Raw genomic sequence first — 27,775 nt, 5'->3', positions numbered from 1 at the left:
TAAGCTTTGACAATACCACCTGGAAGCAGATTGGTTTCTATGCAGGTCTGCATCAGATTTTCCCATTTTTTACGTAAATAAACCCTTAAATGTCAGTTTTAAAATAAGACTGGTACCAACCGGCCTACTCCCACAGGAGGTTCTAATCAATGGCACCCAGTCTGGAATACCAGATCATCATTTAATGAATGTGAAGTGTTGGTAAACATAGGTGTTTTCCCATATGCCAAATCTGTATTTTTGGTCACTTTGATTACGAAAACCCCATATCAATTTCATGTGTAATTTGCTTATGTATATTCACTTTATCTGTAAGTGATTAATCTAATATTTGCCCTTTAAATTAGGTTGGAAAGCTCAACAGGTTCACATCTGTAAGAATGATTTTGTATTATTCAGGTGAATATGAAAAATTAAGCATACAAACATTTGACAGAAAGAGCTGAAGATTAGAAAGTTGTAAAATCAGTCAGGTTTTTTTTTTTAAATTTGTGGCCAAGTTATAGAACATGAATAAGAACAGAAACCAAAATAATGAATTTGAACTTTATTGCTTTTGAAGGTTGCAAATTCACCCAGTTTTTTTTTTATTTTCTAAAAATATACAATTTTACAACATGGTTAAAAACCTATACATACGAATTAGGGCAGTTTCAAAGCCGTAAACTAATTTTACAAGTGAAGAAATGTCTTGCTATTTTTTGCAAGTCAAGGACATGCACAATTATACAGATCCTTGTAAAAATTTGTTAAAATTTGTTAAAAATAAAGTTTCTTTTCCAGTCTAGGTATAAGCCCTGAGGAGGAACATGCTAAAAAAAAAAAAATTTAAAAATATTCCAAAACTGCCATTTTGTAAATCCTACTGAGGGTGTATGTACAGTTTGGTCAAGAAAATTCCAGAGGCTGAAAGGGTTTGCAAATGACAACACATTGATTTGCTAAAGGCAAATGAAATGTTCACTTTTCAAGGGAAGCTGCACTTTGCAAGGAAATTTGCCCCAGAACTTTGGGCACATGATAATTTGGGCTGTTGCAAAGTGCAAGGAAAATAAAAAAAAAAAAAAAAAAAAAAAAAAAAAAAGCATTCTGGGCAGGTCTAGTTGTTTTCCTGTGACTGTATGGTTGCCTGTTAAACAAAAAGAAACAAACAATTTTAAAAATCTTGATTTAAAACAGGATAACAGCTACATTTTTGCATTCATATTAACATTTTCCATCTTATACAGTAATACATTGGTGTAGATCAAGTGCCCTGGACAGATACATAAAACTGTTAAAGCATTGTACACTTGGGGAGTGTCAAACTGCATCTATCAGCAACAGATAAGTCCATGTGTATTTTATATTATACACATACATATTTTTTTTATGTACAAAATAATGAGTGGTCCTGTATGTTAAGACTGTTTAGAACATCTATCAACACAGAGGATCATTGTCAGTGTCTACATGCACACAACTTTTTTTAAAATCCCTGAATCAAGCCCACTTGGAATACCTACCTTCAGCCCCAATCCAGTAGTCTTCCTTTTGTCCCATCTGGCTCCCCTTCCTTCTGTGGATGCACACTGCAGCACCAAATCATTTCTTTGGGTAGCCATACTCATGGTGCTTGCAGTAGTTGCTTGATCATGGTCACTTATGGGAATGAATGAGGCTGTAGCACAGTATATAGAAGTGACAAGTACCCAGGAGCTCAGATATGTGGGAAAAGATAATATGGATCAGCTTCACTGTTGTGTCCCCTCCACCTGTGCAGAGTTGCCAGTTTTCTAGTGCATCTAATCCCTCACATTTTTCTCCATTTCTGTAGATGTGTACTTCCTCCTCCTGTCTAACCATTCCCCCTCCCCCCCATACTCCACATCCCTACATTTACACTTACCACTGAAGCGTGTTCTCCATATTTGCTCCAAAAGGTCATTTTCACTGTGTTTTTGTGCCCTGTTCGTTGGTCAAAAGTTTGACAGTGGTCAAATGGAGGGCTATACAAGTGGAGGCTCACAGCTGGCTCTGTGTGGCTTGGGTTCTCCACTCGGTGAAGGCCAATGGAATCTAGAAACAAGGATTAACAGATTAGAAGATGAACCCTTCGGATATAGCATAGCAGCCACTAGAGATGAGCGAATCGAACTCGGCGAAGTGGAATTCGTTTCGAATATTAGAAAAATTTCGATTCAAAATTTTTCCAAAAATGGCGGCGACGGAGCAGGGATCTCTGGGAAGGCGCGCAGACAAGGCGCGCTGACCCATAATGCATTCATTCATGACATGTGATCGCATTAGCCAATCAGCAGCCAGCCAGCCCTGTGTAATGGTGGAGCTATAAATTGCGGCCATCTTACAATTCTCCATTTACCTCTGGTCATTCAAGAGAGACAGATCTCTCTGTATTAGGGACACAGAACAGTTACTCAGGGACAGACACAGAACCGTTACTCAGGGACAGACACAGAACCGTTACTCAGGGACAGACACAGAACCGTTACCCAGGGACACAGAATTGTTGAATTAAAGAGTGTCAGACAACATGCAGAGGAGGCAATGTTTTAGGAGCGAGCAGACGTGGCAGCAGAGGAAGGGGTCGAGGCAGCACTAGTCGCAGCCAGAGGCCAGTGCTCCCGGTGTCATCCAGCGGTCGTGTCTCCACCGACAACCCTGCCGTCATCGATTGGTTGGCTCGGTCGTCTTCCTCTTCCCAGGTCACCTCTGACACCTACAGCCAACGGTCGGTGGGTACGTCAGACACAACTGTTAGTTGGCATGGCCCGGGAGCAAGCCCACTGAAATCACGTGTCCTCTACCTGCCCCTGTCCTTTGGTGTTCCCTCACCAAGCGAAGTATCGCATGCTGTGGGCTCAGCCCCACTGTACAGTGAGGAAGAGCTAACAGAGGGCGGTCAGGAATGGGGGGAGACATCCGCCTCTTCAGCAGCCAGGCGAAGAAGTACTGGCGAGGAGAGTGGCTCGGTAGCTGGTCTAGAGACAGGTCTGTCTTTTGACCCACACGCAGCCGAGGGGGCTAGTAGTGAGACGGAGACCCTAATTTATGATGAGGCTGATCGCACTTGGCAGCCTCGTTGTCATCAGGCTATTGCTTCCGCATCATCAGGAGAAGAGGGTGCCAGCTTGGCAGCGAGCAAAACAGTTGGTGGGTTGCCCAGGAGGCAGCAGGGTCGCAGCAGTGTCAGTGGAGGCAAACGGCCACGGAGTAGAGCACCAGCTCCACTGCAGCCTACCACCACGGCCAGTAGTGGTGCCGGTGTGCACGGAGGAAGTAGCAGTCAGCGAGGAGGGGCAAAGTTTCCTACTCGGCGGTGTGGCAATTTTTTGTCAAGCCGCCCGAGGAAGTAAACGTAGCCGTATGTCGACTATGTGGCCAGAAAGTCAAGCGTGGCCAGGGGGCCCATGTTGGGACTACAGCGTTGCGTCAGCATATGCAGCATCGCCATTTGGTGGCCTGGGAAAACAGTGATAAAGATACGGCGGTTCTGCCTGCCTCCTCATGCTGCTACCAGGTCCAGAGTGTCTCATGGGTCCCTGTACGGCCTCCCATTGCTGCTGTCTCCATCGCCACACTCTGCCATGTGCCACTTTCAGGTCTCCTCACACTGCTGGTATGTTCCATTTTGTCATAGGGTGCTGGCAGATTACGGGCCTCCCATTGCTGCTGCCAGGCCCGTAATCTGCCATGGGCCCCCGTACCGCCTCCTCATGCTGCTGCCAGGTCCAGAGTGTCTCATGGGTCCCTGTACGGCCTCCCATTGCTGCTGTCTCCATCGCCACTCTGCCATGTGCCACTTTCAGGTCTCCTCACACTGCTGGTGGGTTCCATTTTTGTCATAGGGTGTTGTATGGCCTCCCATTGCTGCTGCCTCCACCGCCACACTGTGGCCCCACACTCTGGTTTTGGCCCCGTGACTGCCCAAATGAGTGAAGTGTGCGGTGATTCTAAGATCGACGGCACTCATCTGCATGTCATACTGACTGACAGTATTATTTCTCTTCCCCAGCAGACTCCAAGGGCATTTAAATTAAAGGTACAGTGTTCTGCACTAATATAAAGGCTCTCTTAAGCCTAGAAACCCTTTTTATAAGTTAAATTCGCAGCGAATATATTCGCATCGAATCAAAATTTATTCCTCGAATTCGCCGAATCAGCCGAATCGAATTTTTGAATACTTCGCTCATCTCTAGCAGCCACTAATCAATTCTACTTGTCCAAACTAGAGCAGTATTGGAGCTATAGTTAAGCAAAAAGTGTACACATTCTTGTGTTTGTGAGCCTCCTGTGCTACATTTATACTGAATATTTCACAAATCCATCACAATGTCTCAAGGATTGTGAACCTTTTGCCTGGGGGGGCAAAAAACACAACCAACCCTTTCAAAGCAGGGAAAAATTGCTGTAGGAAACTAAAGTTTAGATATGGTGAAAGGAGGTCACATGCCAAAGGGAGGTTTGGGCTGGAAGACCTCCCTCTGCATTTACAAGCTTGCATGTGGAATGTGGTACAGATACATGCATCTCTAATCAAAGTCCACAAACAGTTTATCGTATTCATACTGGTCCAGGGGAACATGCCACCCAGCCCCACTCAACACAAGATTTGTCATGCCTTAGTAGCTCATTCGTCATCAGTTGCTCCCTGATTACTTACTGCACTTTATGAAATTTTCCCAATGTGAGACGAAGATGCAGCAGATGTAAGAAATTGTTACTAGACACTATCTGTATCCTGTGCTTCTTGACTTTAATACTACAAGTGGTAAATATTTGCAGTATAGCAACATGAAGTCTTAAATACAAAACCAAGAAATAGGACTGTAGGCACCATCCACACACAGCCCTGCCATGCCCAAAGTGCTTGGACTGGCGTTCTGGCTAGGGTAATAGCACTTTCAACTCGATTACCATTTCAAACAAACATTAAAGTCTTTTGCAAGAATCCCCCAATGCAAGGGAAAATAGGTCTCTTGAAAAGCAAACCTCAAACTGGCCTCCAGGCTGCTTGTATGCACAGGGCCAGGGAGCAGTCATCCAAGCACTGGATGGAATTTGCTAGCATAACTCCCTGGGGCACTGGAAATGTAACATTGTTTGCAGTTACCTGGGGAGGGGCCAGTTTGAGATGTTTTCAGCCACCAGAGAACACAAAAAATAATATGTAGAGAATGTGCCATCTTTGCAAAAGCTGTCAACAAGTGGCTAGAACATGTTTGACAGGAAGACAGTGTATAAAGAAACAACTTCACTCTACTGTATTTTCTCTGTGCGCTAATAGATTCTGCACAACTTTTATTCCCTTCTCATGATAAACAACCTCATGCTGAACATAATGTGTGACTTGTATGCCCAGTCATCCAGAGACAGCTATTTTATCAGTTCACACAGGTTTGACAGTATTCAGTATTTCCATGCATTAATTAAATTGTAGTTTCAGTTCAAAAAGAAAAAAAAATCATGACCATTATTCAATTTTTACATCTGAAATAACTGCAAAAAAGTATAAATGCTATACACATTAGTGAACATACAAAATCAGGACAAGCTTTTGGGGTGTACCCCTTTCAAGGTCCAAGCAGTACCTGAAACTTGTACTGAAAATTTAGATGTTAGGGGACCACACACTATAGCATCATGGACAGTACCCAGGTTTAGTTGCAAGTGCCCCAACATCACTATAAAATCACCTGAAGCTTTTAAAGTTAAAGTGATATTAAAAGCAGAGCTCCACTTTAAAGTAGTGGTCCCCCGCTCCTCCTGGGGAATTGGCATCTTCAGGGAGCTTTACCCGATCTTGACAGGTACCCACTCACTTCTGCTGAGATTGCCTAGGTGATTGGTAGCAAGAAGTTGTCCTCCCCACGACAGGTCCCAGAAGACTGATTGACTATGTGCAGTGGGCACCCAGCTGTGAAGCTTCAAGCTGCCACAGCCAGATGCCCACACTTAGGATGCCAGTGCCGTGGAGCAAGGACGGTTTGTGAAACCGGCTGCATGAGTACACCACTGGATTGTAGGACAGAAATTGGTGGCAGTAAAAAAAAAAAAAAAAAAAAAACCCACACAGCAGCTACAGTTTGTGGGCTCACACCTAAGCTTCCCTGTCTGCATCTATTGACAGACAGCGGATCTTGGCCCTGCCTCCAGCTCCTCCATCACTGGATTTGATTGACAGGAGCCAAGGGCTCCAGCTGCTATCAATCTGCCCAATGAGGGGCATCAGAGCCAGGAGAGCTGCAGCTCTCATGCACAGCGCCGGATCAACATCAGGCTCAGGCAAGTATAGGGGGGGGGGGGTGTAAGGTGGGAGTTTGGTTCTAAAGCATTAAGATTTTTTTTTTTTTAACCTTGATGCATGCATTAAGGAAAGAACCTGTGTCACTCACTTTCATTTTGTGACAAAAATTACTGCCAGAATGTAACTTCACAAAATACCTCTAGCATTGACTGAGGCCCATCATACCTATTGAGAGCAGAAATAGGGGCCATTTTAAAAAAGGTAGAGATAGATGAGAGATCCATAAGAATTACGAGCTTGCAGTGGTTTAAAAACCATATGGTTTTGACGAAAAGGCATCATTTGTGAAAAGGACTCCAAAGAATTTGTGTGTGCTAAAAAAAATTGGTTAGGAGGGACTAATTTTTTATTGTACAAGCCTAAAAAGGTCTGTCTTCCAGATCTTTCCTACACCAGATAAAATTCCTTTAATTAAGCAGGCTGATTCAGTCAAACATTCGTCTACCACTCAAAGCTCAGTACTGCTTATATAGAATGATTTTAAAACAAACTGAAGAAGAAAGATGATAAACTGTATGGCTATGTTGAAATAGTTATGGCCATGTAAACATAATAAAAAAGGTTTATTCACTTGTGACCATATAGTATAATGTGCAGAACAAGCCTAGGCTATAGTCTTTAACATAACTACACATGATTGGCTTGTGCAAAAGGGAGTTTTTGCAAACTAGATATGTAGAAATATGTATGTAATCAACACTTTTACCTTGAACATAAACCCTTAGATATCATTTACTGTTGAAGATTATGCAACAGCTCAGACAGTACAGTTGTAAACTATGCAGAAGTCAAGCTACTTGTCACAAACTTGGATAAATCTTTTTCAATCATAAATACAGTTATATAGGGCACAGACAGATAACACCTTATTGCAGAACACATTGAGAATATCTTATACCTCTGCTAACATCTTTTAAAAAAGTTCCAAGCCGCAAGGTTGTTATCTTGGTTGTGACTTCACTACAAAGTGAGTTACTAACCTGAAAAAAGCTTGCAGGTTGGGTGTTAAGACATTGGTGTGACAAACCTGTGAAGTCTGCAAACAGCGAAGATCAGGATGACAACTTTGGAGCCTATACCTTAAAACACAAGCAATGCCAGTTGCTGCAATTCTGCCCTCCCAGGGTCACGTCAAAAAGACAATTGTACACACACACAGTGAACCTGGCACATCTGTCATGGGATATCAAAAAGTTCAATAGAGATTTACAAAGAATTGTTTGCGCTGCAGTGAATCATGAAAACAGGAACCAAGGCAATGACGACACAAGATCTTTAGGATTATTCAACATTTCAGCCAAATCAAATAACTGCATTTGGTAAAAATACTCCTCCACCCCTAGAAGATAGTGGTTATTCAGGATTTATATAGCGCCAACAGTTTGCGCAGCGCTTTACAATATAAAGGGAGACAGTACAATTACAATACATTTCAGTACAGAAAGAATAGGAGGGCCCTGCTCGTGGAGCTTACAAGCTGCACTTTTAAGGGGATCTCTTTGGAGGTGACTAAAATGTTTAAAGTGTTTGCTATTTTAACTATGAATAACTTACCATTGATGTATGCACACTGATTTAACTTCAGCACCCCCTCAGATGTTTTTATCATTGCGCCATTTGATTTTTTCTGCGGCCATTCATACTGTGTCTCTTTCAGGTTGCCTTGGAGAATCTTCAAGAAGCAGTGCGAGTTGGTGTGGTCATGTATACTGCTGCATTGAAAAATAAAAAAAATTTTAAAACCGTGAAGGACGTATCAAAAAAGAGGCACACACAAGCAAAATATTGATTGTTTGCCAGTAATTACATGACAACTTTTAGGCATTTTGTGCCATGACATCTTGTGCCCTATGGTTTTTGTAAGTCAAATTTGGTCAGGTAATTGTTAGACAAGACTTGTTTTGCATTTGGCATTCAGTAGGGTTGGAAGAGGGGGAGGAAAAGGTTCAACCAATCATTTTCGCTCTAATTTTTTCCTCTGCACACAGCTTAGAAAATGAAAATTTAAAAAGCAGATTGGGTATAAAAAAAAAAAAAAAAAAAAAAAAAAAAAAAAAGTGTCTACACCAACTTTGTCTCAACTAGTTTGCAGCCAAAGTGTCCAAGAGACTTCAAGCAGCACTGCAAATTCTACATTAAGAGAAGTTTTGAACCAGAACGTGGTACAGGAAAGGAGTGTTCCCTGCACCTCCTTTGTAATCTGCTTAGGATGCCACACTTAAGAGCACCCCAAATCAGTGCATTTACAGGTACCAGATTGCATGGTACTGCAGTACCATGAGATTCAGTGTGGCACGTTGTTCAAACAGTGCATGTACTACTTTTTGTGTGATATAGCCCATTGAAATAAATATGCTGCCAAATCAAACTGCAGGGGATCGGAAAAAAATTGAAAGTAACACTTTGAAAAAAATCAGATCCCAAATGGGAGGGGGAGAAAAAAAAAATCATGCTGGATCCCTTTACAGATATAGACTGGGTAATGTATGGATGCCCCATCATTTGATGGAAATGAAAATTATCCTACAGAGGACTGAATTCAAAGACCCCAAAAATCAAAGTGGGAAAAAAAAACAAAAAAAAAAAAAACTCTAGGGCAGGCTAGTCAATTTGGCTGAAATTTCATTGCAGCAACTCAAAAATGGTATTCAGTTTGTATGACCCCCCCACATGCTTTTATTCATGCCTGACAACATCAGGTCATGCTCCTAATGAAACAGATGGTGCCCTGGGGTATTTGCTCCCAGATCTGGACCAGGTCATCACTGAGCTCCTTGATAGTCTGAGGTGCAACCTGGCGTTGTGGTATCCCAGAGGTGTTCTATTGGATTTAGGTCAGGAGAGTGAGGGCCACTCAATGGTAACATTTCCTTCATCCTCCAGGAACTGCCTGCATATTCTGTCACCTGAGGCTGGGCACTGCCATACACCAGGACCCACTGCACCAGCGTAGGGTCTGACAATGGGTCCAAGGATTTAATCCAGATACCTAATGGCAGTAAAGGTGTTGTCTAGCCTGTAGAGGTCTGTGTGACCCTCCATGGATATGCCTCCCCAGACCATCACTGGCCCACCACCAAAAACAGTCATACTGAACAAAGGTTACAGGCAGCATAATGTTCTCCACAGTTCATTAACCTGCTCTCATCTGAAAAGCACAGGGCACCAGTGGCAGACCTGCCAATTCTGGTGTTCAAATGGCAAATGCCAATCGAGCTCTAGGGTGCCAGGCAGTGAGCACAGGGCTCACTAGTGGAAGTTTAGCCCTCAGGCCACCCTCATGATGCCAGTTTGATCAGAGACACACAAGTGGCCTGCTGGAGGTCATTTTGTAGGGCTCTGACAGTACTCACCCTGTCCCTCCTTGCACAACAGGAGCAGATACTGGTCCTGTTGATGGGTTAAGGACTTTCTATAGCCCTGCCCAGCTCTCCTAGAATCTCCATGCTCTTGAGACTGCTGGGAGCCACAGCACACCTTCTGACTATGGCATGTATTGATGTGCCATCCTGGAGGTGTTGACTGCCTGGGAAACCTCTGTGGGGTCCAGATATCACATTATGCTACCAGTAGTGACACTGACACTAGCCAAATGCAAAACTAGTGAAAAACAGTCAGAAAAGTAGGAGGGGGGGGGGGGGGGGGGGGGGGGAGTCAATGGCCTCCACCTGTAAAACCATTCCTGTTTTGTGGGTCATCTTATTGTTGCCCAGCTAGTGCATTTGTTAATTTCATCAACACCCCCCTCTGCTACTTAACTGACCAGATCAATATCCCAGGAGTTTAATTGACCTGATTCTGTACTAAAAATAAAATAAAAAAAAATTAAAAAAAAAAAACAAAACACTTCTACTTCTGAAAGCACTAAAATTTACAGTTTTGTTTTTTTCACACTTGCCTAAGACTTTTGCACAGTAGTAAGTAACCAAGGGGGAGCTGCGTTTTGGCTTTAAAATCTACTTTGTTCAATCAAGTGAAATTGTAGCATAGTAAATTATATGGATTTCTGGAATTAGTTTTTTTTTACCTGCCATGTCCTTCACCCCAGCAGAGAATCATGAGATTAAACTTTCCATTCCCTTCATCTACCAGATTACGAGTGTACCTGCAATGACAAATCAAAATTTTTACTAGCATTCATAAAAAAAACTAAACAGATTTCAGATTTGAAATGATAGAAATGGGCACGTATGAAGTATGCAAACAGCTTTTTAAGAAGTTCAATACAGCTTTAATATGTATGTTGTGATAATTTACCTTGCTGGAGGAGAAGGAATAGTCTATTGTTACTTTATAGATAATTTAAAATAGGAGTGAAGGCAAACTGATTGGAGGATGTTACAGATAACGCAATGGATAGTTTCTTTTATATAAATTATGAATCAGTAAAGAGATTTTAATAAAACTCACACACAAATCAGAATGCACCAATCCCACAAACAAAAGTGTAAAATGCCATAATTTATGTTATACACTAAATTACAGCTAAAACGTGTACCAACTCCAAAAGAGTTGTGTAAATAGATGTCAGTTTTCCATCTACCATTTTTATCCCCTTCTATTTACTGCCCCAAACCTTTTTACTCCTTGTTTTATATTTCTCTACAGTTCGTGAACCATCATGGTTTCATTTGACCAAAATCGCATTTTTAAGAGGCTTTGCAGCAACAAAGAGGAGATACTTATGGCTGTATTGAATCTGTCAACCCAATAAATGCTGTTATGAATTACAAGATGGGTACATAAAAAACATTGATGGTCAAGAAAAACAGAGACCAGAAATATGTGCTCATCTGTCTGATGCAGCTTCTTGTTTGTCCAGTCACAGGGCCTGGACCAGCCTGTATTGTTTACCTGGAGTAGAGAAAAAAAGGATCATAACCCCATCTGGCACCACTGTAAATCTTAAAGCTAGCCCTAGTATATCACACTGCATTAATACTAGTTATAGGATGTTAATTAAACACAAGGTGGCAGGGTCCTGCAGTTCAGTTATCCAACCTATTGAAGAAAAGACTTGTTGAACTTGGATGATGGTAGGACTTCGTTGCTCAGACATGGAGTGAACAGACCACATTTTCCAGAAGAGTTGGCAAGGGGCAGGAGTAAGTACACCTTAAACTACAGCTTATCACATGGAAGCCGACTGTCTCACAGCCGCAGGACTCTGGCTGCTGTACACGGTCTTACAGACAGAATTACATTGGTATCTCATTTCAAGCCTCTTTCAACTACAAAAAAGGAACCAGTTTCAGATTGGGGGGGGGGGGGGGGGGGGGGTCAAACTCTGAGGAAGTTTGCTTCTACCTCTACTATTTTACTTTTTGCCTTCATCATCACCCAAAGAGGGAATCTTTCGGGGACTATACCATCTTAAAGAAATCTTGCTCTTATTCAAGGAAGAATCTGAATCTTAATGTGCCTCCCAGGGGTGGACTGACAACTCATGGGGCCCCCGGGCGATAGGGAATCATGGGGCCCCTGTGTCCTTGCCCAGACAAAAAAAAAAAAAAAAAAAAAAAAACGAACCAGGGGCATCTCATGGGGCCCCCTACTGACCCCAGACAGTGCCTGAGTTTTCAAATTGTCAGTCTGCTCCTGGTGCCTCATCAACCGCGCAGAAGATTGCACACCTTTACTTAGAGGCATACAAACAGGGCATACTATTGCTCATAACAAAAGTATTTCCAGAGTTAAACCCAGTTACCAGTGACAGGGGGGGCGCTTCTCTTTAGCTTCTGGACTGGAAAGATGAACAAAGGCTCCAATGACCTAAAGTCTGGGATCCAACAGCTCCATCAAAACAGTCAGCCAACAGTGTGCTTTTCAGGATTCCACTGCTCTGTGCTGTTATGAACATAAACAGTGCAGGGAATTAAAACTGCTAAATTTACAATAAACATTTTTCTACATGGCTCAGCTTCCATAGAGCAATGCTTTGTGTCATTGCAGAACACAGAGACCAAACTTTGAACTCCATTCAACCCCTCATCTTTCCAAACCTTAATGCTGCCACTTTTTTTCCATGGAAACAAGACCAAAACCAATAACCAACCTTGTCCGCACTCTCAGACCGATCATGTATCACATGCCGGGGTCCATGTATCTTTTTTTAACCCAATATTCACACAATTTTCCAATTAAATCAAATTGGAAAATGGGATCTATATGCAAGTGTGTACATACAACAAAGTCTTCACTTATTCCTACCACTAATTAGAAGTACATGTACTCGAGTAGAGTGTAACAACCATAAAAATGAGAGTGCATTCTTGTGCTTCAAAATAGGAAATCTAGTGACAATAGCAATTTTGAACTCTTTGCACTATATTGAAATATTACAATTATTAGCCCTCCATGATATTGGCCAATAATGTAGATGTCTTAACCAAGAGAACAAAATGCTACAGGTAATACAATGCAACTACTATCCAATAACCTAGATATCACGTTTCAGTAGCAGTATACACTAAACTGTACGTTCGATTTAGAATGCCAACTCACCAGTATTAAAAATAGAGTTCATTAACATTGCCCTTTTACAAGAACGGTCACGGTTTAGATTTGAGGATTGTCATCCTAATGTTTGTCCTGGACTCGTGTTTTAGTACAACTGAATGCTAAAATGTTTTACCTTTGACCCAGGCATTAACCAGTCAAATGGTTAAACTAATCCTTAAGCAAGAAAGGAAAGTCAACATATATGGATCAAATCTAAAGCAGCTCTAAATGTTACAGTTTTTTGTTCAGCATGTGCCACCTGAAGGCTTTGAAGCAATTCTGAAAAACAGACCTTCCAGACAAACTAAAAGCCATTAAAACAAACGAATCTATATGAATAAAAGCTAGCAGCAGAACAATGTAAACAGCTAGCACAAACTTCAAATTATCTCCTAGAATGCACTGGAGGTGCAGAATTAGGGAGCACGCCATTATGTAATTACTAACTAGCTAGAACATCTGTCCAAAACCAGTCCTGAAAAACTCAAACCGTTCATATTTTATGAATCTAGATAGTAAACATTACTGGACCTATTTGATAGGTAGGAAAAAAAACACCCCATAAGGAATAATTCAAGGCTTACTTCAGTCCATCACCTCTATAGACATGCAAAAATGTAGCTTTTTGCCAAAAGGATCACAGCAGCCTATGAAGCAGTGAGTGACAAGCTACATCATTCTTTAAAACCCCATTTTCTTTTTTTATTGCCTTCCATTCCCCTAATATTTCTATTTCCATTACAAAGATCTCCCTTAACTTTCTCTCCAACACTAAAACAAGTAATGAGATAACACTGCTATCTCTAGGACAGGTAGGAGCAGACAGTGAAACCCAACCATTCCTCACTCTGTTAAAGTGTTTTAGCTTCTGTCTCTGCCCATCTCTTCTCCTTCTGGTGAAGACTGATCATTTGAAAGAAAAGAGGGGGGGGGGGGGGTAAGGTTTGTTTAACATACCACTATTTTTATAGTAGGTTCTCTAAGGCCCAACTCCCTTTCAAGTTAACACCTTCCCACCTGGCCTATAGCAGCATGACAGCCGGGCAGGACACTCGCTGAGGCAGCCGATTACATATATCACTACACCGTCCCGTTGCCAGTGTCATGTGACTAATCACAGTAGATCACATGTCAATTGTATACAATGGATGGCTTCCTGCCATGCCATCCATTGTATACAAAATTGCGTTGTTAGCCGTGATTGGTCAAAGCAGTCACATGATACAGATAAGGCTATTCACAGCTCATCTATATCATGTGATCAGCTTTGCCCAATCTCAGCTAATCAAAACAAAAGACTGAATGAATCAGTTTCATTCAGTAACAATGACTGCAAATATCAATGAAACACATTGGTATTAGCAATCATAATGTACACAAAACAAAGACAAATGTTCTCAAAAGTTTCAGGTGTTTTATTTAGTAAAAAAATAAACTCAGTGGTGATTAAATACCACCAAAAGAAAGCTATTTGTGTGGGGGGGGGAAAAAAAAAAAAAAAAAAAAAAAAAGATCTGGACCAGGGCATCACTGAGCTCCTGGACAATCTTTGGCGCAACCTGGCAGTGTCAGATGGACCGAAACATCCCAGAGGTGCTCGATTGGATTTAGGCCAGGCGAGTGTGGGCCATTCAATGGTATCAATTCCTTCATCCTCCAGGAAATGCCTGCATATTCTTGCCACAAGAGGCTGGCCATAGTCATGCACCGGGAGGAACCCAGGACCTGCTGTACCAGCAAAGGGTCCAAGTATTTCATCTCAATACCGAATGGCAGTCAGGGTGCCATGGTCTAGCCCACGGATGTCAAATTGGCAGCCCTCCAGCTGACTTGAAACTGCAATTCCCATGAGGCATTGCAAGACAATTAGAAGCACGACTCCTTAAGGCAGAGGCATAATGGGACTTTTAGTTTTGCAACAGCTGGAGGGCCACCAGTTTGACACCCCTGGTCTAGCCTGTAGAGGTCTGTGCATCCCTCCATATAGATATGCCTCCCCAGACCATCACTGACCCACCACCAAAATGGCCATGCTGAATGATGTTACAGACAGCATAACGTTCTCCACAGCTTATCCAGACCCTTTCACATGAGCTCAGGGTGAACCTGCTCATTTATGAAAATCACAGGGTGCCAGCAATGGACCTGCCAATTCTGGTGTTCAATGGCAAATGCCAATCGAACTCTATGGTGCTGGGCAGTGAGCACCCTCATGAAGTCAGTTTCTGATTCTTTGGTCATTTTGTATGGCTCTGGCAATGTTCATTCTGTTCCTCCTTGCAAAAAAGGAGCGGATACCAGTCCTGCTGATGGGTTAAGGACTTTCTACAGCCCTGTCCAGCTCTCCTAGAATCTCCTCCAAGCTCTTGAGAATGTTCTGGGAGACACAGCAAACCTTCTGGCAATGGCATGTATTAATCTGCCATCCTGGAGGAGATTGGCTACCTGTGCAACCCATGTAGGGTCCAGGTATCACCTCATGCTACCAGCATGACACTGAGCCTAGCCAAAATGCAAAACTAGTGAAAAACAGTCAGAAGAGTGGGGGGGAGGGGGGGGTGAACACAGTCAGTGGCCTCCACCTGTAGCTTGGTCTAGAGCAGGGCGTTTCTCAGCTGGAACTCTGTTCCACAAACTATGGCTTGGGACCTCCGCTCACCACTATTCCTGGTAAACACAGAAGTCATGCAAAAAAAAAAAAAAAGCCAAGCAACTACAACAGTAGTTCACTCTTCCAATTTAGTAACAAGCATTAGTTCTCCAACTTCTATATGGTGTACACAATCTGTGGCAGGGGGTTCGACAGTCACTTACAGTTCCGATCACCACTGATAGTTTGATCATTTGACTACCATGGCCTTAAAAATAAATTACACCAAGCATTTTGTTCAGGTGCTTAAGAACTCCAGATGTGCTCAATTTTTGTATCTGAACTGCAATTCTCAGAATATGTAGGAAGATGAGACACTAGACCCAACAATGCAGATGAGCTGAAGGCTGCTATAAACGCAACCTGGGCTTCCATAACACCTCAGCAGTGCCATAGGCTGATTGCCTGCATGCCACGCTGCATTAATGCAGTAATTCATGCTAAATGAGCCCTGACCAAGTACTGAGTGCATACTATAGTGTACAGGCACACCTCATTAGGCAAACATGTAATTTTTTTTAAATTTGTCTTGTGTAATAATCAAATACTGAATTTTGGGTTTACCAGCTGTAGGCCATAATCAAAATTAAAAGAAAGAAATATATATCACTGTGTATTGAATCTATATAATATACAAGTTTCACTTTTTGAATTACTGAAATAAAAATTAACTGATATTCTAATTTATTGAGAGGCATCTGTACTTTTGCCACCTGTTCAGGCCCTGGCTTATGAGCAGACCAAAAACCTAAACTGCTTACACTTACATAGTCTGACAGTAGAATGACTGTTGTGTAACCAGCATCCTGAAATGCTAGAGACAGAACTAGGGAAAGTTTGTGAGAGCAATAATGACGTTTAAGAAGTTGTTTTTCAAAAACACCCACACATGCTTCAGATGGTCAGAGACCTGCTATAAGAGGTTGCAGACTAGGAGCGAATGCTTCTGGAGACATTACACGAGAGAGCTAGGTGGTCACTGCTATTATAGCCTTTATATACAACTGCTTACATTCTTCCCCCCCCCTTCACTGACCCGGGTATGCACCTAGCTGGGATAGAACTGACCACTATCTGAAAGCACTCTGAGGGCCACAGTTTAGGTGGCAGAAAAACTTAAGCTATATAGCAGGGGTCCTCAAACTTTTTAAACAGGAGGCCAGTTCACAGACCACCACAATGTTGAGGGGCTGGACCATAGTTTGAAAGGGGGAAAATAAAATAAATAAAGTAAAATGCACTGGATACCAATGCACTGCACACCACTATACCTGGTGTGCTCTCCTCCTCTGGCTACAGCAGGTGAAGTCAGGGGCTTCTAGGCTGCCTCTCGCTGGGTCCTTGTGGCCGAAGACCTAGCAAGCAGCCTAGCCATTTGCCATCCAGCACAGTTTTTTTTCCTTCTTCCGGCTGGCCCAGTAAATGTCTTTGGCGAGCCATATGTGGCCCTCAGGCTGTAGTTTGAGGTTCCTTGCAATGTAGCCTAGTCAGCTCCATGCTCTCAGCCTGAGATTGGAGAGGGAAGGAGCATCAACAAATTTGATGTAATTTCTTTGCTCCATCTTCCCCCTCAGTATGTTCTCCATCAGCACATGCAGCAGAGCCAGATTGGTCCTTAATGCTGCTCCTCCCTCTTACAATCTGAGATCTGCTTTACACGGGATTATAAGAGGCTGAAACCAAGTCAAATGTATGCATTTATGCTTTCTGCAGTTATTGTTTTTAATATACATAGAGATAATTGTAATAAGTGTTTGTACATCTACTTGGAGTTCAGCCCAAGTACAATAGGGCAAGATATAGAATACCTCTGTAGTTTGTCTTCACACAATCTTGTGCCTTATCTGTACATGTGCTACCTGCTTGAACTTTGGCCTACATCCAGATACTCTTATGTGTAAGAAACTTCTGCACACTACACGTACAAACCTCAGGTGCCACTGCACTTGCACGAATTATTTTTCATGCCAGTCAGCCAGGTACGTTAGAACATCAAATATTTGTCTACACCAAAGTCTTATTTGAACATTCTTGGCCAGCGTAACATTTAGAGCATGTTAAAGAGTTTAATGCTTTGCCATAACCTGAAGGACAGAAACTCATGAAAGAGGCCCAAAGGAGACCTGTGGCATGGAGAGGGGGAGAAAAAAAAAAACCCAAAAAACACCCACACAGGCCACCATTGTGGACCTTCCTGTAAGCTGCTTGATCCACTGACCTGGTACATGCACTTGGCAAGCAAATTCAGACCTGATTGGACACTTTATTCAGGCCATGAAATTATGTATTTGATAATAAAGTAAATCAATGTTTTTCTTCTAGAGCTTTGCAATGGCAGGTTATACATTTCCTCCAGCATAGGGTAATTTTACCGCTAACCAAGGGTGCCCATATAGTCATAAGGACAGTTTGCTATCCTCTATGTATTAGGTATACTATAAAAACATGTTTGGCCAATAAGACAGATTGGAGCAACCTGGGGCTGTGTGTTGTGAATGGCCTGGAGAAAGGGAGCTGTACTTTCCTGGGTGTGTAAACAGATTTATCAAATGTGGACAAAAGCCTATGTCAAGATCCCTTTTTATGCTAAAGTGAAAGTGGAGCTCCATCCGAAAGGGGAAGTAGTGTCTTAAGCCTTTGTCCCTCGCTCCCCATTAAGGATTGGCACCTTTGGTGAGCAGGGGAGGGGGAACCTGAATTTGACAGGTATCTGCTCCCACTTCCACTGTGATTGGAAGTTATTTCCCCCCCCATCTTCTGGGGGACATGACAGGTCCCAGAAGACTATGGGGCCATTCACAAAGACTAGCGCTCCTCACGCATGCGCAGTGGGCACCCAGCTGTGAAGCCACAAGCTGTCACAGCTGGGTGCCCACACTGAAGATATCAGGGAGAGAAGATGGGTGGTGAAGCCAGTGGGGGCAAGGACACTGGACTGAGAGACAGGTAAATGTCTATTTTAAGAGTCAGCAACTACAGTTTTTATAGCGGCTGACTTTCCCGGTGGAAATCAGTTTTCAGCTTCCCTGTGTACCCCCTGTTGAGGAAAAAAAAGCTGTCCATATTTTCTATGGTAGGCCTTGCCTTAGCCTCCAGGTTTACACAAAACTATGACTTCGTGGTATATGTCCTTTGGAACAGGAAAACGGTTAGTGGACTAAGGAAGTACTTCAGTAGCTGACCTCATTAACACACCCTGCACCTGCCCTCTAGGAAATTGCTCCCACCCATCTTTGTAGTTCCATGCAATCATCCTCCATGAGATTACATAGCCAGTGTCTTCTGCTAATCGACCAATTTATACCTCTTCTTGCATAGATTGTTCATTTGACAGTGTGTAGGAGCGGAGTGATCACATAACAGCCTATGTGGAGCAGAGCTGTAGTGTCCCTGGAAGTCAGTTCTCACACTAAAACGGATTTCAGTAAAAAAAGTTTAGCCAGGGGTGGGGCTAAAAATTGAGAATTCTACTCTGTAGCTGCTGCCCTGCAGAACTGGTTAATAGCCATATCAGCAAGAGAAGGGAGCTACTGAGCAGGAATAGTTCAATACACAGTCAGGCAGCACTGTACTCCACAGGAGAGAGACTTTACCGTAACCAATAGCTTTTGAACTGAATTTCCCAGGAGGACAATTTCCAGGTGGAGGGGAAAGAGCTGCATTTTCTCAATGCTTTATAGGACACAGCTTCCGCTTGCCATAAGTGAGCTTGGAGAGTGCACATCACAGTCCAGTGTACACCACCACATCTACATAATGGCAGACTTAGCAGAATCCAAAGTGCAGAGTCCAAGTGTGCCGACAGTGCCCTGGGTGCAGAGCAGAGAGTGAACTAATCACTGTGTGACCAGATGGTGAGCTGTAACATTGCTGGGACTGCGGTGTTGCTGGGGGAATTTGCTATCTACTGCTAGAGAAACTGAGCCATTTGAGAACTGACCATACAGCAATTTTGTAGCTCTATCGCTGTCTGCAGGCTCGACTGGGACTATTCTCATGTGCACCAATGGTACAACTGGGCCCCAATGCTAGCCAGCTGGAGAGTTGAAGACTAAAGACTGTCCTTTTACATTTGTTACACAGAGACCTTCACCTATTGCTTACGCTAAGAGTTACCTCTCAAGGGACATTGCACCATATCCTAGCCAGTCTCATAGCATACACTATTCACATAGCAGTTAATGCTTATATGCACTGTTTGTTGAGTTTGCCCAGTCTAGCGGCATGGAACTCCATTCCAAGTTATTCTGGCATAGTAATTTTACTGCAAGCTTGTGTCTGAACCCATCTTGTGTATTTATGCTCAAACCACCAATTATAACCTTTACCAACACAGATCATTAATACCAAATTGATCTTGTGCCTATGTCCTGTTACCAATTCAAAGTTGGGGGGGGGGGGGGGGGGTGGAAGTATCTGCGCTTGTGTTCTTATAAGTGCCTGCAGTAGCTTTTATTGAACCAGGTGCGTCAGAAGAGCAAAGGTTGTTCTTGGAATCAAGGTGCAGGACAGAAAACCCAAATTACCAAGCAGCTTCATATGGGGTAGCACTACAAGTTGATTTATTTTGGAATAGCACATCTTTCACATCATTGCACCCTGTAAAACCTTGTCAGTTGAAGGCTGTCCTGAGGTTTGCCATGCCAACCACATGTTCTAGTTGTCCGGCTGCCGCTGTAGCAATGCTTTCTGAATCCAAGCTAAAATAAGCATGAATCAAGTAAAAACCTGAAGTCTCTCTGCATACTTGTTCCAGTACAGTGATGCAATGCACTGAAGCCAACTTGAGCATGACAGCCAGTCAGATATTTTGGGTGGAAGCAACAGCTTATGTACTTCTCTCAGTACTAGTTCATTTTAAAGAAATCCAGCAATTTCTATTATAGGACTTTTGTAGCCAAACATTACTCTTCCCCCCCCCCCCTCCTTATTTTTAACCCAGGGAAAAATGCAGCAATGTCAAGATTAATTTTGGCCATGTGTGCATTCTTAGAAGCACACGCCAGGATTTGTAGCTCTACTGAACTGTATCTGGCTGAAACCGCTTTTTTCTCACAACTGCAACAGATTTCCCATGTGCAGGCATGTCCTATCCATGGTCAAAGATTACAGTGTAGTAAATTGGATTCAAGCTGGTTGCTACAAAGACATCAATGGACATTGATCTCTAATACCAAGAACCACATACTTTGCAGTAGCAAATGTTCCCTCTGGCATTTGTTTAGCTTACAGGCTGTAGTACATGTTTTTCAAGATGAGGTGCAAAGCAAATAATTCTTCAAGACTCCAGGTCTGACACATGCAACACTTCTTCCCGGAGATCAGTCATCCAGGACGTGTCTACTGGGGTTTCCGAATGCCCAAAGTCAAACAATTAGGGGTTTATTTACTAAAGCTGGAGAGTGCAAAATCAGATTCCCTTCTGCATAGAAACCAATCAGCTTCCAGGTTTCATTGCCAAAGCTTCATTGAACAAGCTGAGGTTAGAAGCAGATTGGTTTCTATGCAGAAGGGAGTCTGATTTTGCGCTCTCCAGCTTTAGTAAATAAACCCCTTGTCTGTTATGCCCAGAATTATCCGAATCAAGAAATCTTTGGATACCTTCGGGTAGGACCAAGAATCACAATGTGGAAAGTGCAGTAACCCCCAGCAACCAGAATTTGGCATACTGTAGTAAGATGATCGCTTGTTAAAGGTTACTGGACATCATTTGCACTCCCTTTCTGAAAAGGGCTCATGTCATGTCACCACAGCCAGCTATTTGGGGAAAGTCATTCTCTTGGTCTCATGTTTGCACTGTTCAGAGTGCCTTGCCACAACAGCTACACCTACATATATCAGCAATCTGATCTACACAACAGCTAGATATACGTACATGTATTGGTGGTATAAAAGGTTCATGCCTGAGCAATTAGCAGCTTTACCAGCCTGGTACCAAGATTTCCATTATCTGTTCACGTCAGCGTTTAATATCTCTTGAAGCTCATGGGGGGGGGGGGGGGTGTTCTAGTACAAAAATCACTTTTCAGACATTTCTATGGGCAAATTGGTGTGGATGAAAATTGATGTACACGGACAGAACTAAATGGAAAATTGATGTTAACACACGCAAACTGAATAAAAGATAGTGACAAAAACCTGAGGTCAGATTTGAGAATTGAAGCAAGCACAAAATGGTCTAAACCTGGCGATTCTCCCAAAGAATATAAAAATGTAATTTGTTGCATAGATGCCATGCTTTATTTCTCTGGTTATAAACCTGTCCCATAATGCATGCGTGTTCTTGGGCAATGTGACAGTAGCTCTTCAACTGAAACAACTTCCTTGAAGCACATAACACTCTTCTCAGCTTTATTCTAGAAGTGCAGTCAAGGCAAAGTGACAGTTCATATCCTGATCCAATTAGGGCTAGTTTACTATGCCAACTGAAGAGTGATCTACAGTAGATCACTTTTTCAGAGGGTGCTTCACAGAATGTCACCTCACTGTTTTTACTGCTAAAAAATCCACACCACAACTGTGCGTATTGCATGTTTTGTGGAAGCTACTACCTGCTGATCACAGGGATATTTTTGCTGCAGCATGTATACACCACTGTCCACTGCCTCAACTGTCCTTTGATCATGCAGGAGTCAATGACTGCTGCTCAGTTCTCCGGCGTTCTCGGAAAACAGTTCTCCTGTGAATGCCCTTTTATGAAACGGTGTAGATCAGTTCTCCAAATGAAGGAGAAGTGCAGGGGCAGACTGACAACTCATGGGGCCCCTGGGCAATAGGGGATCATGGGGCCCCTGTGTCCTTGCCCAAAACTCAAAAGCCTATTAAAAAAAAAAAAAAAAAAAAAAAAAAAAAAAAAAAAAAAAAAGTACCAGGGGCATCTCATGGGGCCCCCCTACTGACCCTGGGCCCTCAGGCAGTGCCTGAGTTTCCAAATGGTCAGTCCGCCCCTGGAGAAGTGATCTACAAATGCTGGAAAACGCCTGCTTTTACTATAATCTCACGAGATTACAGTAAGAGGTCAAACGGTTTACTAAACAGTGGTAAATTATCGCTGCTTCATTTGCAGTTGCTCCGATTTTCCAGCTCGGAGCTGGAGATCTGGAGGGAGAACACAGATCACCAGTGAAGGGCTGACATCGCTCCTTCATATACTGGCCATCTGTGTGCTGTCATCTGTTTCCTAAACCACTAATGATCGGAGATAACAATCCTCAGGATCACCACTGATCTCAGTTTCATAAAAGGACACCTTAGTGGCTTAAGTAGGGAGCAATGGGAGGGGGTGTAAAAACACACAAGATTTTTTTTTTTTACCTCACCCAACTGCAAGTGTAAACTAATTTTTCCCCATACTTGCCCTGCTCTTCAAACACTCCACTGGAGTCACACACAATACCCAATGTTTTTAATGTTGAGTAATGCGACTGCTTCATGATGCTGTGCTCTGACCTAAAAGTCGTCATGGCATGTAAAGAATGACATCGATCTATTGTAAGATCACACAAGAAGCTTACACATTGTTTGGCTTCTGAAGGAGCAGAGTGCAGGTAATTTTTATTCTGTACCCCAATATTGCTCTATAAAAAGCTTACTGCAGAATGTAATTACTAATTTTTTTATGCCAAGAAAATTTTGTACAGGACACTCCCTGGATTCCCTATATGAACTGTTCAAATGTACTACAGCAGAACTTTCTGCCACTTTCTGGCTGTAGTACTTCGAATCACTCAGTCACCTAGAACAAGTATGCAGATGAAGTGTCAGTGTGAAGTCTGAACTCCTCTAAACTAGTTCAGTGTCAGCCCCCTTGCAGACATTTTTCTCCTATACACACATTCCAAGTGCCTTCAGGCTCAGTGTTCAGTCTTAGTCATTTGAAAGCTTGGGGAAAGGAAAGAAAGTTATATACGTTTTAAGGCGCATTGACTGAAGTCTATAGTGTGCCTTAAAAGCTGTTGTATTATTTTGAGGTTTGAGCAACAATGCTCAGGAGTGAACAGACGTCAAATATAATCCTCTAAAACTTCGCCAAATGAATCTGACCCAAATTCAGGTTTTTTTTGTACTTTTGATTGTTGCGGGGCAAGGAACGACCCAGCCTGCTGCTCACTAGAGTACAAAACAGCCCAAGTCTGGCATTCAAATTATAGTGAGTTTGAAAGACACCCACGCTTATCTCTAAGGGTCCTTTCACACTGATCAGTTTTTAAACACTAAATATGCACATTAGAAATGAATCTTTAAATCTTGTGGAAATGCTCACACAGGTCAGTTACATTTCAGGTGTGTTTTTGACTGCTTTCACAATACGCCACAGTATAAACGCATATTGCATCCCCTTGGGCTAGGTTCACATCTATGCAGGTTGCAGTTGATGCACTTTTCCCAGCAAGTTTTGCATCTGATGCATTTATATTTTTTCGGCCTTTTGGCTAAGATCAAGTGTAGTATCTGTTCTTATCAGTGTCCAGTGGGGGTGCTCCCGACCATTCTAGTTTACGGGGATGGTTGTTGTATAGTACCCTCACTGGTATGATGGGGGTCCGGAAGGCTAGTACCGGAGGGACAGAAACCAGGAAGCGCCATGATTCGTTCTGGGGCCTTGGGAGTAATTCCTCTGGGGAGACCGGAAAGACCCAGTACCTCCTGATCTGAACATGCTACCTTGGTCTGGCCTGGGGCTGAGGAGGCAAAAAGTCCGCAAACTCAGTGTCCCCTGAGGAGACGCGCTCAGGGGTGTCACTAGTAACACTTGGGTGTGGGACCCCACGGTGTGAAAATGACACATGGTCACTGTTTTTACACTCTTTTTTGCACAGCGCCCTAAGGACCAGGCCTTTTGGCTAAGTTCAGGGCAATTTTTGCTACAGGCCTCAGGGCCTGGTCTGTGCACATTTCGGCACGGTACCATTTTTATTATTTTTTTACTTTATCTTTTACTTTATTTATTATGCACTCCCACGTTTGTCACTTTTTTCTTTGCCTTATGTGTGTGTTTTCACGGATGGAGGGTGTGGGTCCTCGGGCCTACCCTGAAGTCTAGGGGGAGGATGTGTGGCCATACGGTTCCTTCCTCCCCTGATCCCTAGAGGACTCTTCTTCGGGAGAGTCCCCTTGCCTAGTACTGAATGTCCGGCTTCGGCTTGGCATAGGGAACGGTGGTCCACCCGGCCTTTTGGTCAGGAGGACCAAGTGGGAACCTAGTCCCCGTCAGGAGCTTCGTGCCCCGGGGGATCAGGGACAGCGGTCCAAGCCCCTTTCGGGGTAGGACACAGCACACCCCTAAGTGCACGTTTTTCGTGTGGTGTTTTGCACTTGCACTTTTTTGCGGACACTTACGGGTTTTTTCGATATAGTTGCACGTTTGCGGACTTAAAAAAAAAAAAAAAAAAAAAAATTTATATTTTTTTGCGAATAGAAAAGTGTAGTAGCTCTGTTAATGTTGTAAGACTGATGCTACTTTACGCGCTCGAACTCTAGTAGCAAAGTAATGCAGGAACCTTTATGTGTCCAAAGATGCATGTTAGGGTTGGGGTTAAAGTGTTACTAAATCCACAACAGTAAAATCAGTCTGTATAAATAGTAAAGCATGCTTGTTATACTCACTGGAACCTAAGGGGTTAATTTGCTGCATTGTGTAAAAACGCTGTTTGATCCTGACTTCTCTGATCCTCCTTTCAATGTCCCCCTCTTATCTCCTGCCAAGGCATTGTGTGGAGTCACTCTGCACATGCTCATTTGAGTAATGCTAGAGGTTTTTTTCTCTTGGGAGAGTGCACGTGATCAGCACAGGGCCAACCAGCACTGATCAGGGGTTCTGCATCCTCCTAAAGCAAAATAAAAATGCTACCTACAAGCTTTAACTGCTCCACTGGACACTGATAGAAGTCACAAGACTGCTCTAACTTGATGAGAAAGGTATTTAGCAGTTTATATTTACTGAAATTGCACCTGTGTACTGTGGGAGATCAGAGAGTACAGGGTCCTGAGTTCAGCAACACTAAAGGCTAGCTATTAACCCTAGCATGGGACTTTGGACAAAGGTTCCTGTACTACTTTGATGCTACTTGAGTGCTGCATCAAAATCTCAGTACAAGGACAGAACTGTCATACTTTGCCATTTGAGGAAGAAAAAAAAAAAAAGAAAAAGGGAGGACGACGATGAGCTTGGCTTTTAATTTTTGCAATGCAGCCAAACACAAAAATGACTGGTTGTTATGAGCCTCAAAAGGATGCATTTTCTTCCACTTTTTTTAAAACCAAAAAACTGATCAGTGTGAAAAGTGTTCAAATATTGAGCATGAAATGCTCTGGGCAACAAGCTTAAATACTCAGGGGGTGAAAGTGTTGAATCCTTTGGATCACCATGATGGGCAGGCAACAGGCACAGCTGACAAAGTGAGACGTTAGCAAGGAGACCCTTCACATTTTCTGGGTTTACAATAAAATGTTGGATGGGGAAAAAAAAAAAAAAAAAAAAAAAAAAAAACCCCACCACACAGCAAAGACAAATAAAATCAGGCTGGATCTGGATTAGCAGAGTGTTAAACCATGCAGCTCTACAAGCCGATCTGGCAACAGCTGTGTCAGAATCTGATGTGCGATTGGTTCCCCTGCACACACCCCCTTCACTCCCCAAGACTGATCTTCGTGGCATCTACAGACTGCACTAGGATCACCAAGGGGTCTGCTACACAAACAAGCTAGAAACCCCTTGTATAACAATTCTAGCAATATATTGCAACAATTTAAAAATAATAGCCCATAGATCAGATAAGAGGAATAAATAGCAACAACTTCGCTAGTCATACACTAAACAAAAGTTGTTTGAACGGGTTTTTGAAAAAACAAACATTATCGTGAGAGCAAGTGATATTGTCATTATACAATGACCGAACTTCGAATAATAAATCCTTCACTGGACATAAACGAATCAGTTTCTTCCGATTTTTGCTTCTGGGTCACATATGCGCAGTACCAACAGTTCGATTTTTAAAATAGGCAAGAAACACATTAACCTTTTAATTTAGCATCCGTTCCGCAGAAGTTTTCCATACTTTTAGATTTTTTGGGGCAAAAAAATCACCACTACCAAATTTTCAATTTGTGCCCATTAACTAGATGAACTTTCCAAATGACAGATTTTCAAACAATTTCTCTAGTGTATGGGCACCATTAGTAGTCCAAGGCTCATCGCTTTCTAAAACAATTGGAAGTTATCAAAAGAACAATTATTGCATGAAACATGGATCAATTAAACGAATGCTTCCCAGTTTAAACTAAAGCCTTGCAACTAGCAGATTAGATCAGGATCCGCAATCACTACAAATCACTGGATTGCCCCCAATGTGACAGTCAGTGCAGGGCAGCAGCTTCCTCTGGACGTGGCTGGCATCACCAATTTCCAGACACATACAGTAAGGACGTTAAAGCTCATTCACACTTGACTTTGTTTTTAACTCTTGCCAAACACCCCTATAGCATTTGATAGGCATTAGACAGGTGTTTGGGAAGCATTTTTTAATGCTCCTCAAACACCCTGTACTCAGTTTAGAGGCATTTGCCAAGCGTTAAAACCACAAATGCCTATAATGAAGGTAAATGGTATTAAAACGCATCGCAAATGCCTGCAAGGCATTTGAGTGGCACCATAGACTTGAATGGGAGGCTTCAACTCCTCCTGACTAGACATGGAGGCATCAGTTTTGCCAGGACGCAATGTGACACTAACGCTTCAGTGTGAACATCACTGCTTGCTGCCATGTGCAGAATTTTCATAGGCATTTGAAGAGTGTTAAAAACACTTCGCAAACACCTGTTTGACAGCTGCTGATAAAAGCTAGTGTGAACCCAAGAAAGGCAAGACATTTAACGACTTACACCAGTCTAGTATTGGTTAACCTATACAGAAAACCCATTTCACATTGCAAACCCTCCATCCTCACCAAAACTTTGTATGAATCCATATGTCACTTTCAACTAATTCATGATATAATAAAACAATGCTAAAGTATTCAGTGTCAAATAAAAAAACAAAAATAAAACTCAGGAATTGCCAATAAAAGTACCTGTATGGGTCAAACTTGGCATACTTCATCCATTCTAGCGGATTGCTCTCATAGGACTCCACTATATTCTGAACTTCCTCTATGTTCACTTTATCACTGGAAAATATCTGGTGCAGGATCCGGATCAGCTCCTCCAGTGTCTGTGGCTTCAGCACCTCTGTGTGATCCATATTACAAAGCTGGCACTGAGATGATCCCCACTGAGATGTCTGCTAACAGCTCACTCACAAGCAACTGTGCACAAGTGCA

General features: G+C 42.7%; 1 protein-coding gene and 1 pseudogene across 1 annotated transcript; one reads left to right on the top strand and one right to left on the bottom strand.

The window, feature by feature from the left end:
* Positions 1 to 532: 532 nt before the first annotated feature.
* Positions 533 to 27,775, bottom strand: CDO1 (cysteine dioxygenase type 1). Its single transcript, XM_089684840.1, has 5 exons — positions 27,527 to 27,775; positions 10,335 to 10,412; positions 7,862 to 8,019; positions 1,889 to 2,058; positions 533 to 1,129 (listed from the first exon to the last, which is right to left on the bottom strand). Exons 1-5 carry the CDS (start codon positions 27,694 to 27,696, stop codon positions 1,100 to 1,102), a joined length of 606 nt encoding a protein of 201 aa, XP_089540966.1. The 5' UTR covers positions 27,697 to 27,775; the 3' UTR covers positions 533 to 1,099.
* LOC149456557 (U2 spliceosomal RNA) lies at positions 23,871 to 23,985 on the top strand (annotated as a pseudogene).

This window comes from Staurois parvus, unplaced genomic scaffold, assembly GCF_062004578.1.
Source record: "Staurois parvus isolate SC_StPar_1 unplaced genomic scaffold, SC_StPar_1.0 ptg000358l, whole genome shotgun sequence".
In the NCBI taxonomy this organism is placed as follows: domain Eukaryota; kingdom Metazoa; phylum Chordata; class Amphibia; order Anura; family Ranidae; genus Staurois; species Staurois parvus.
This window is presented reverse-complemented; position numbering and strand designations above follow the sequence as displayed.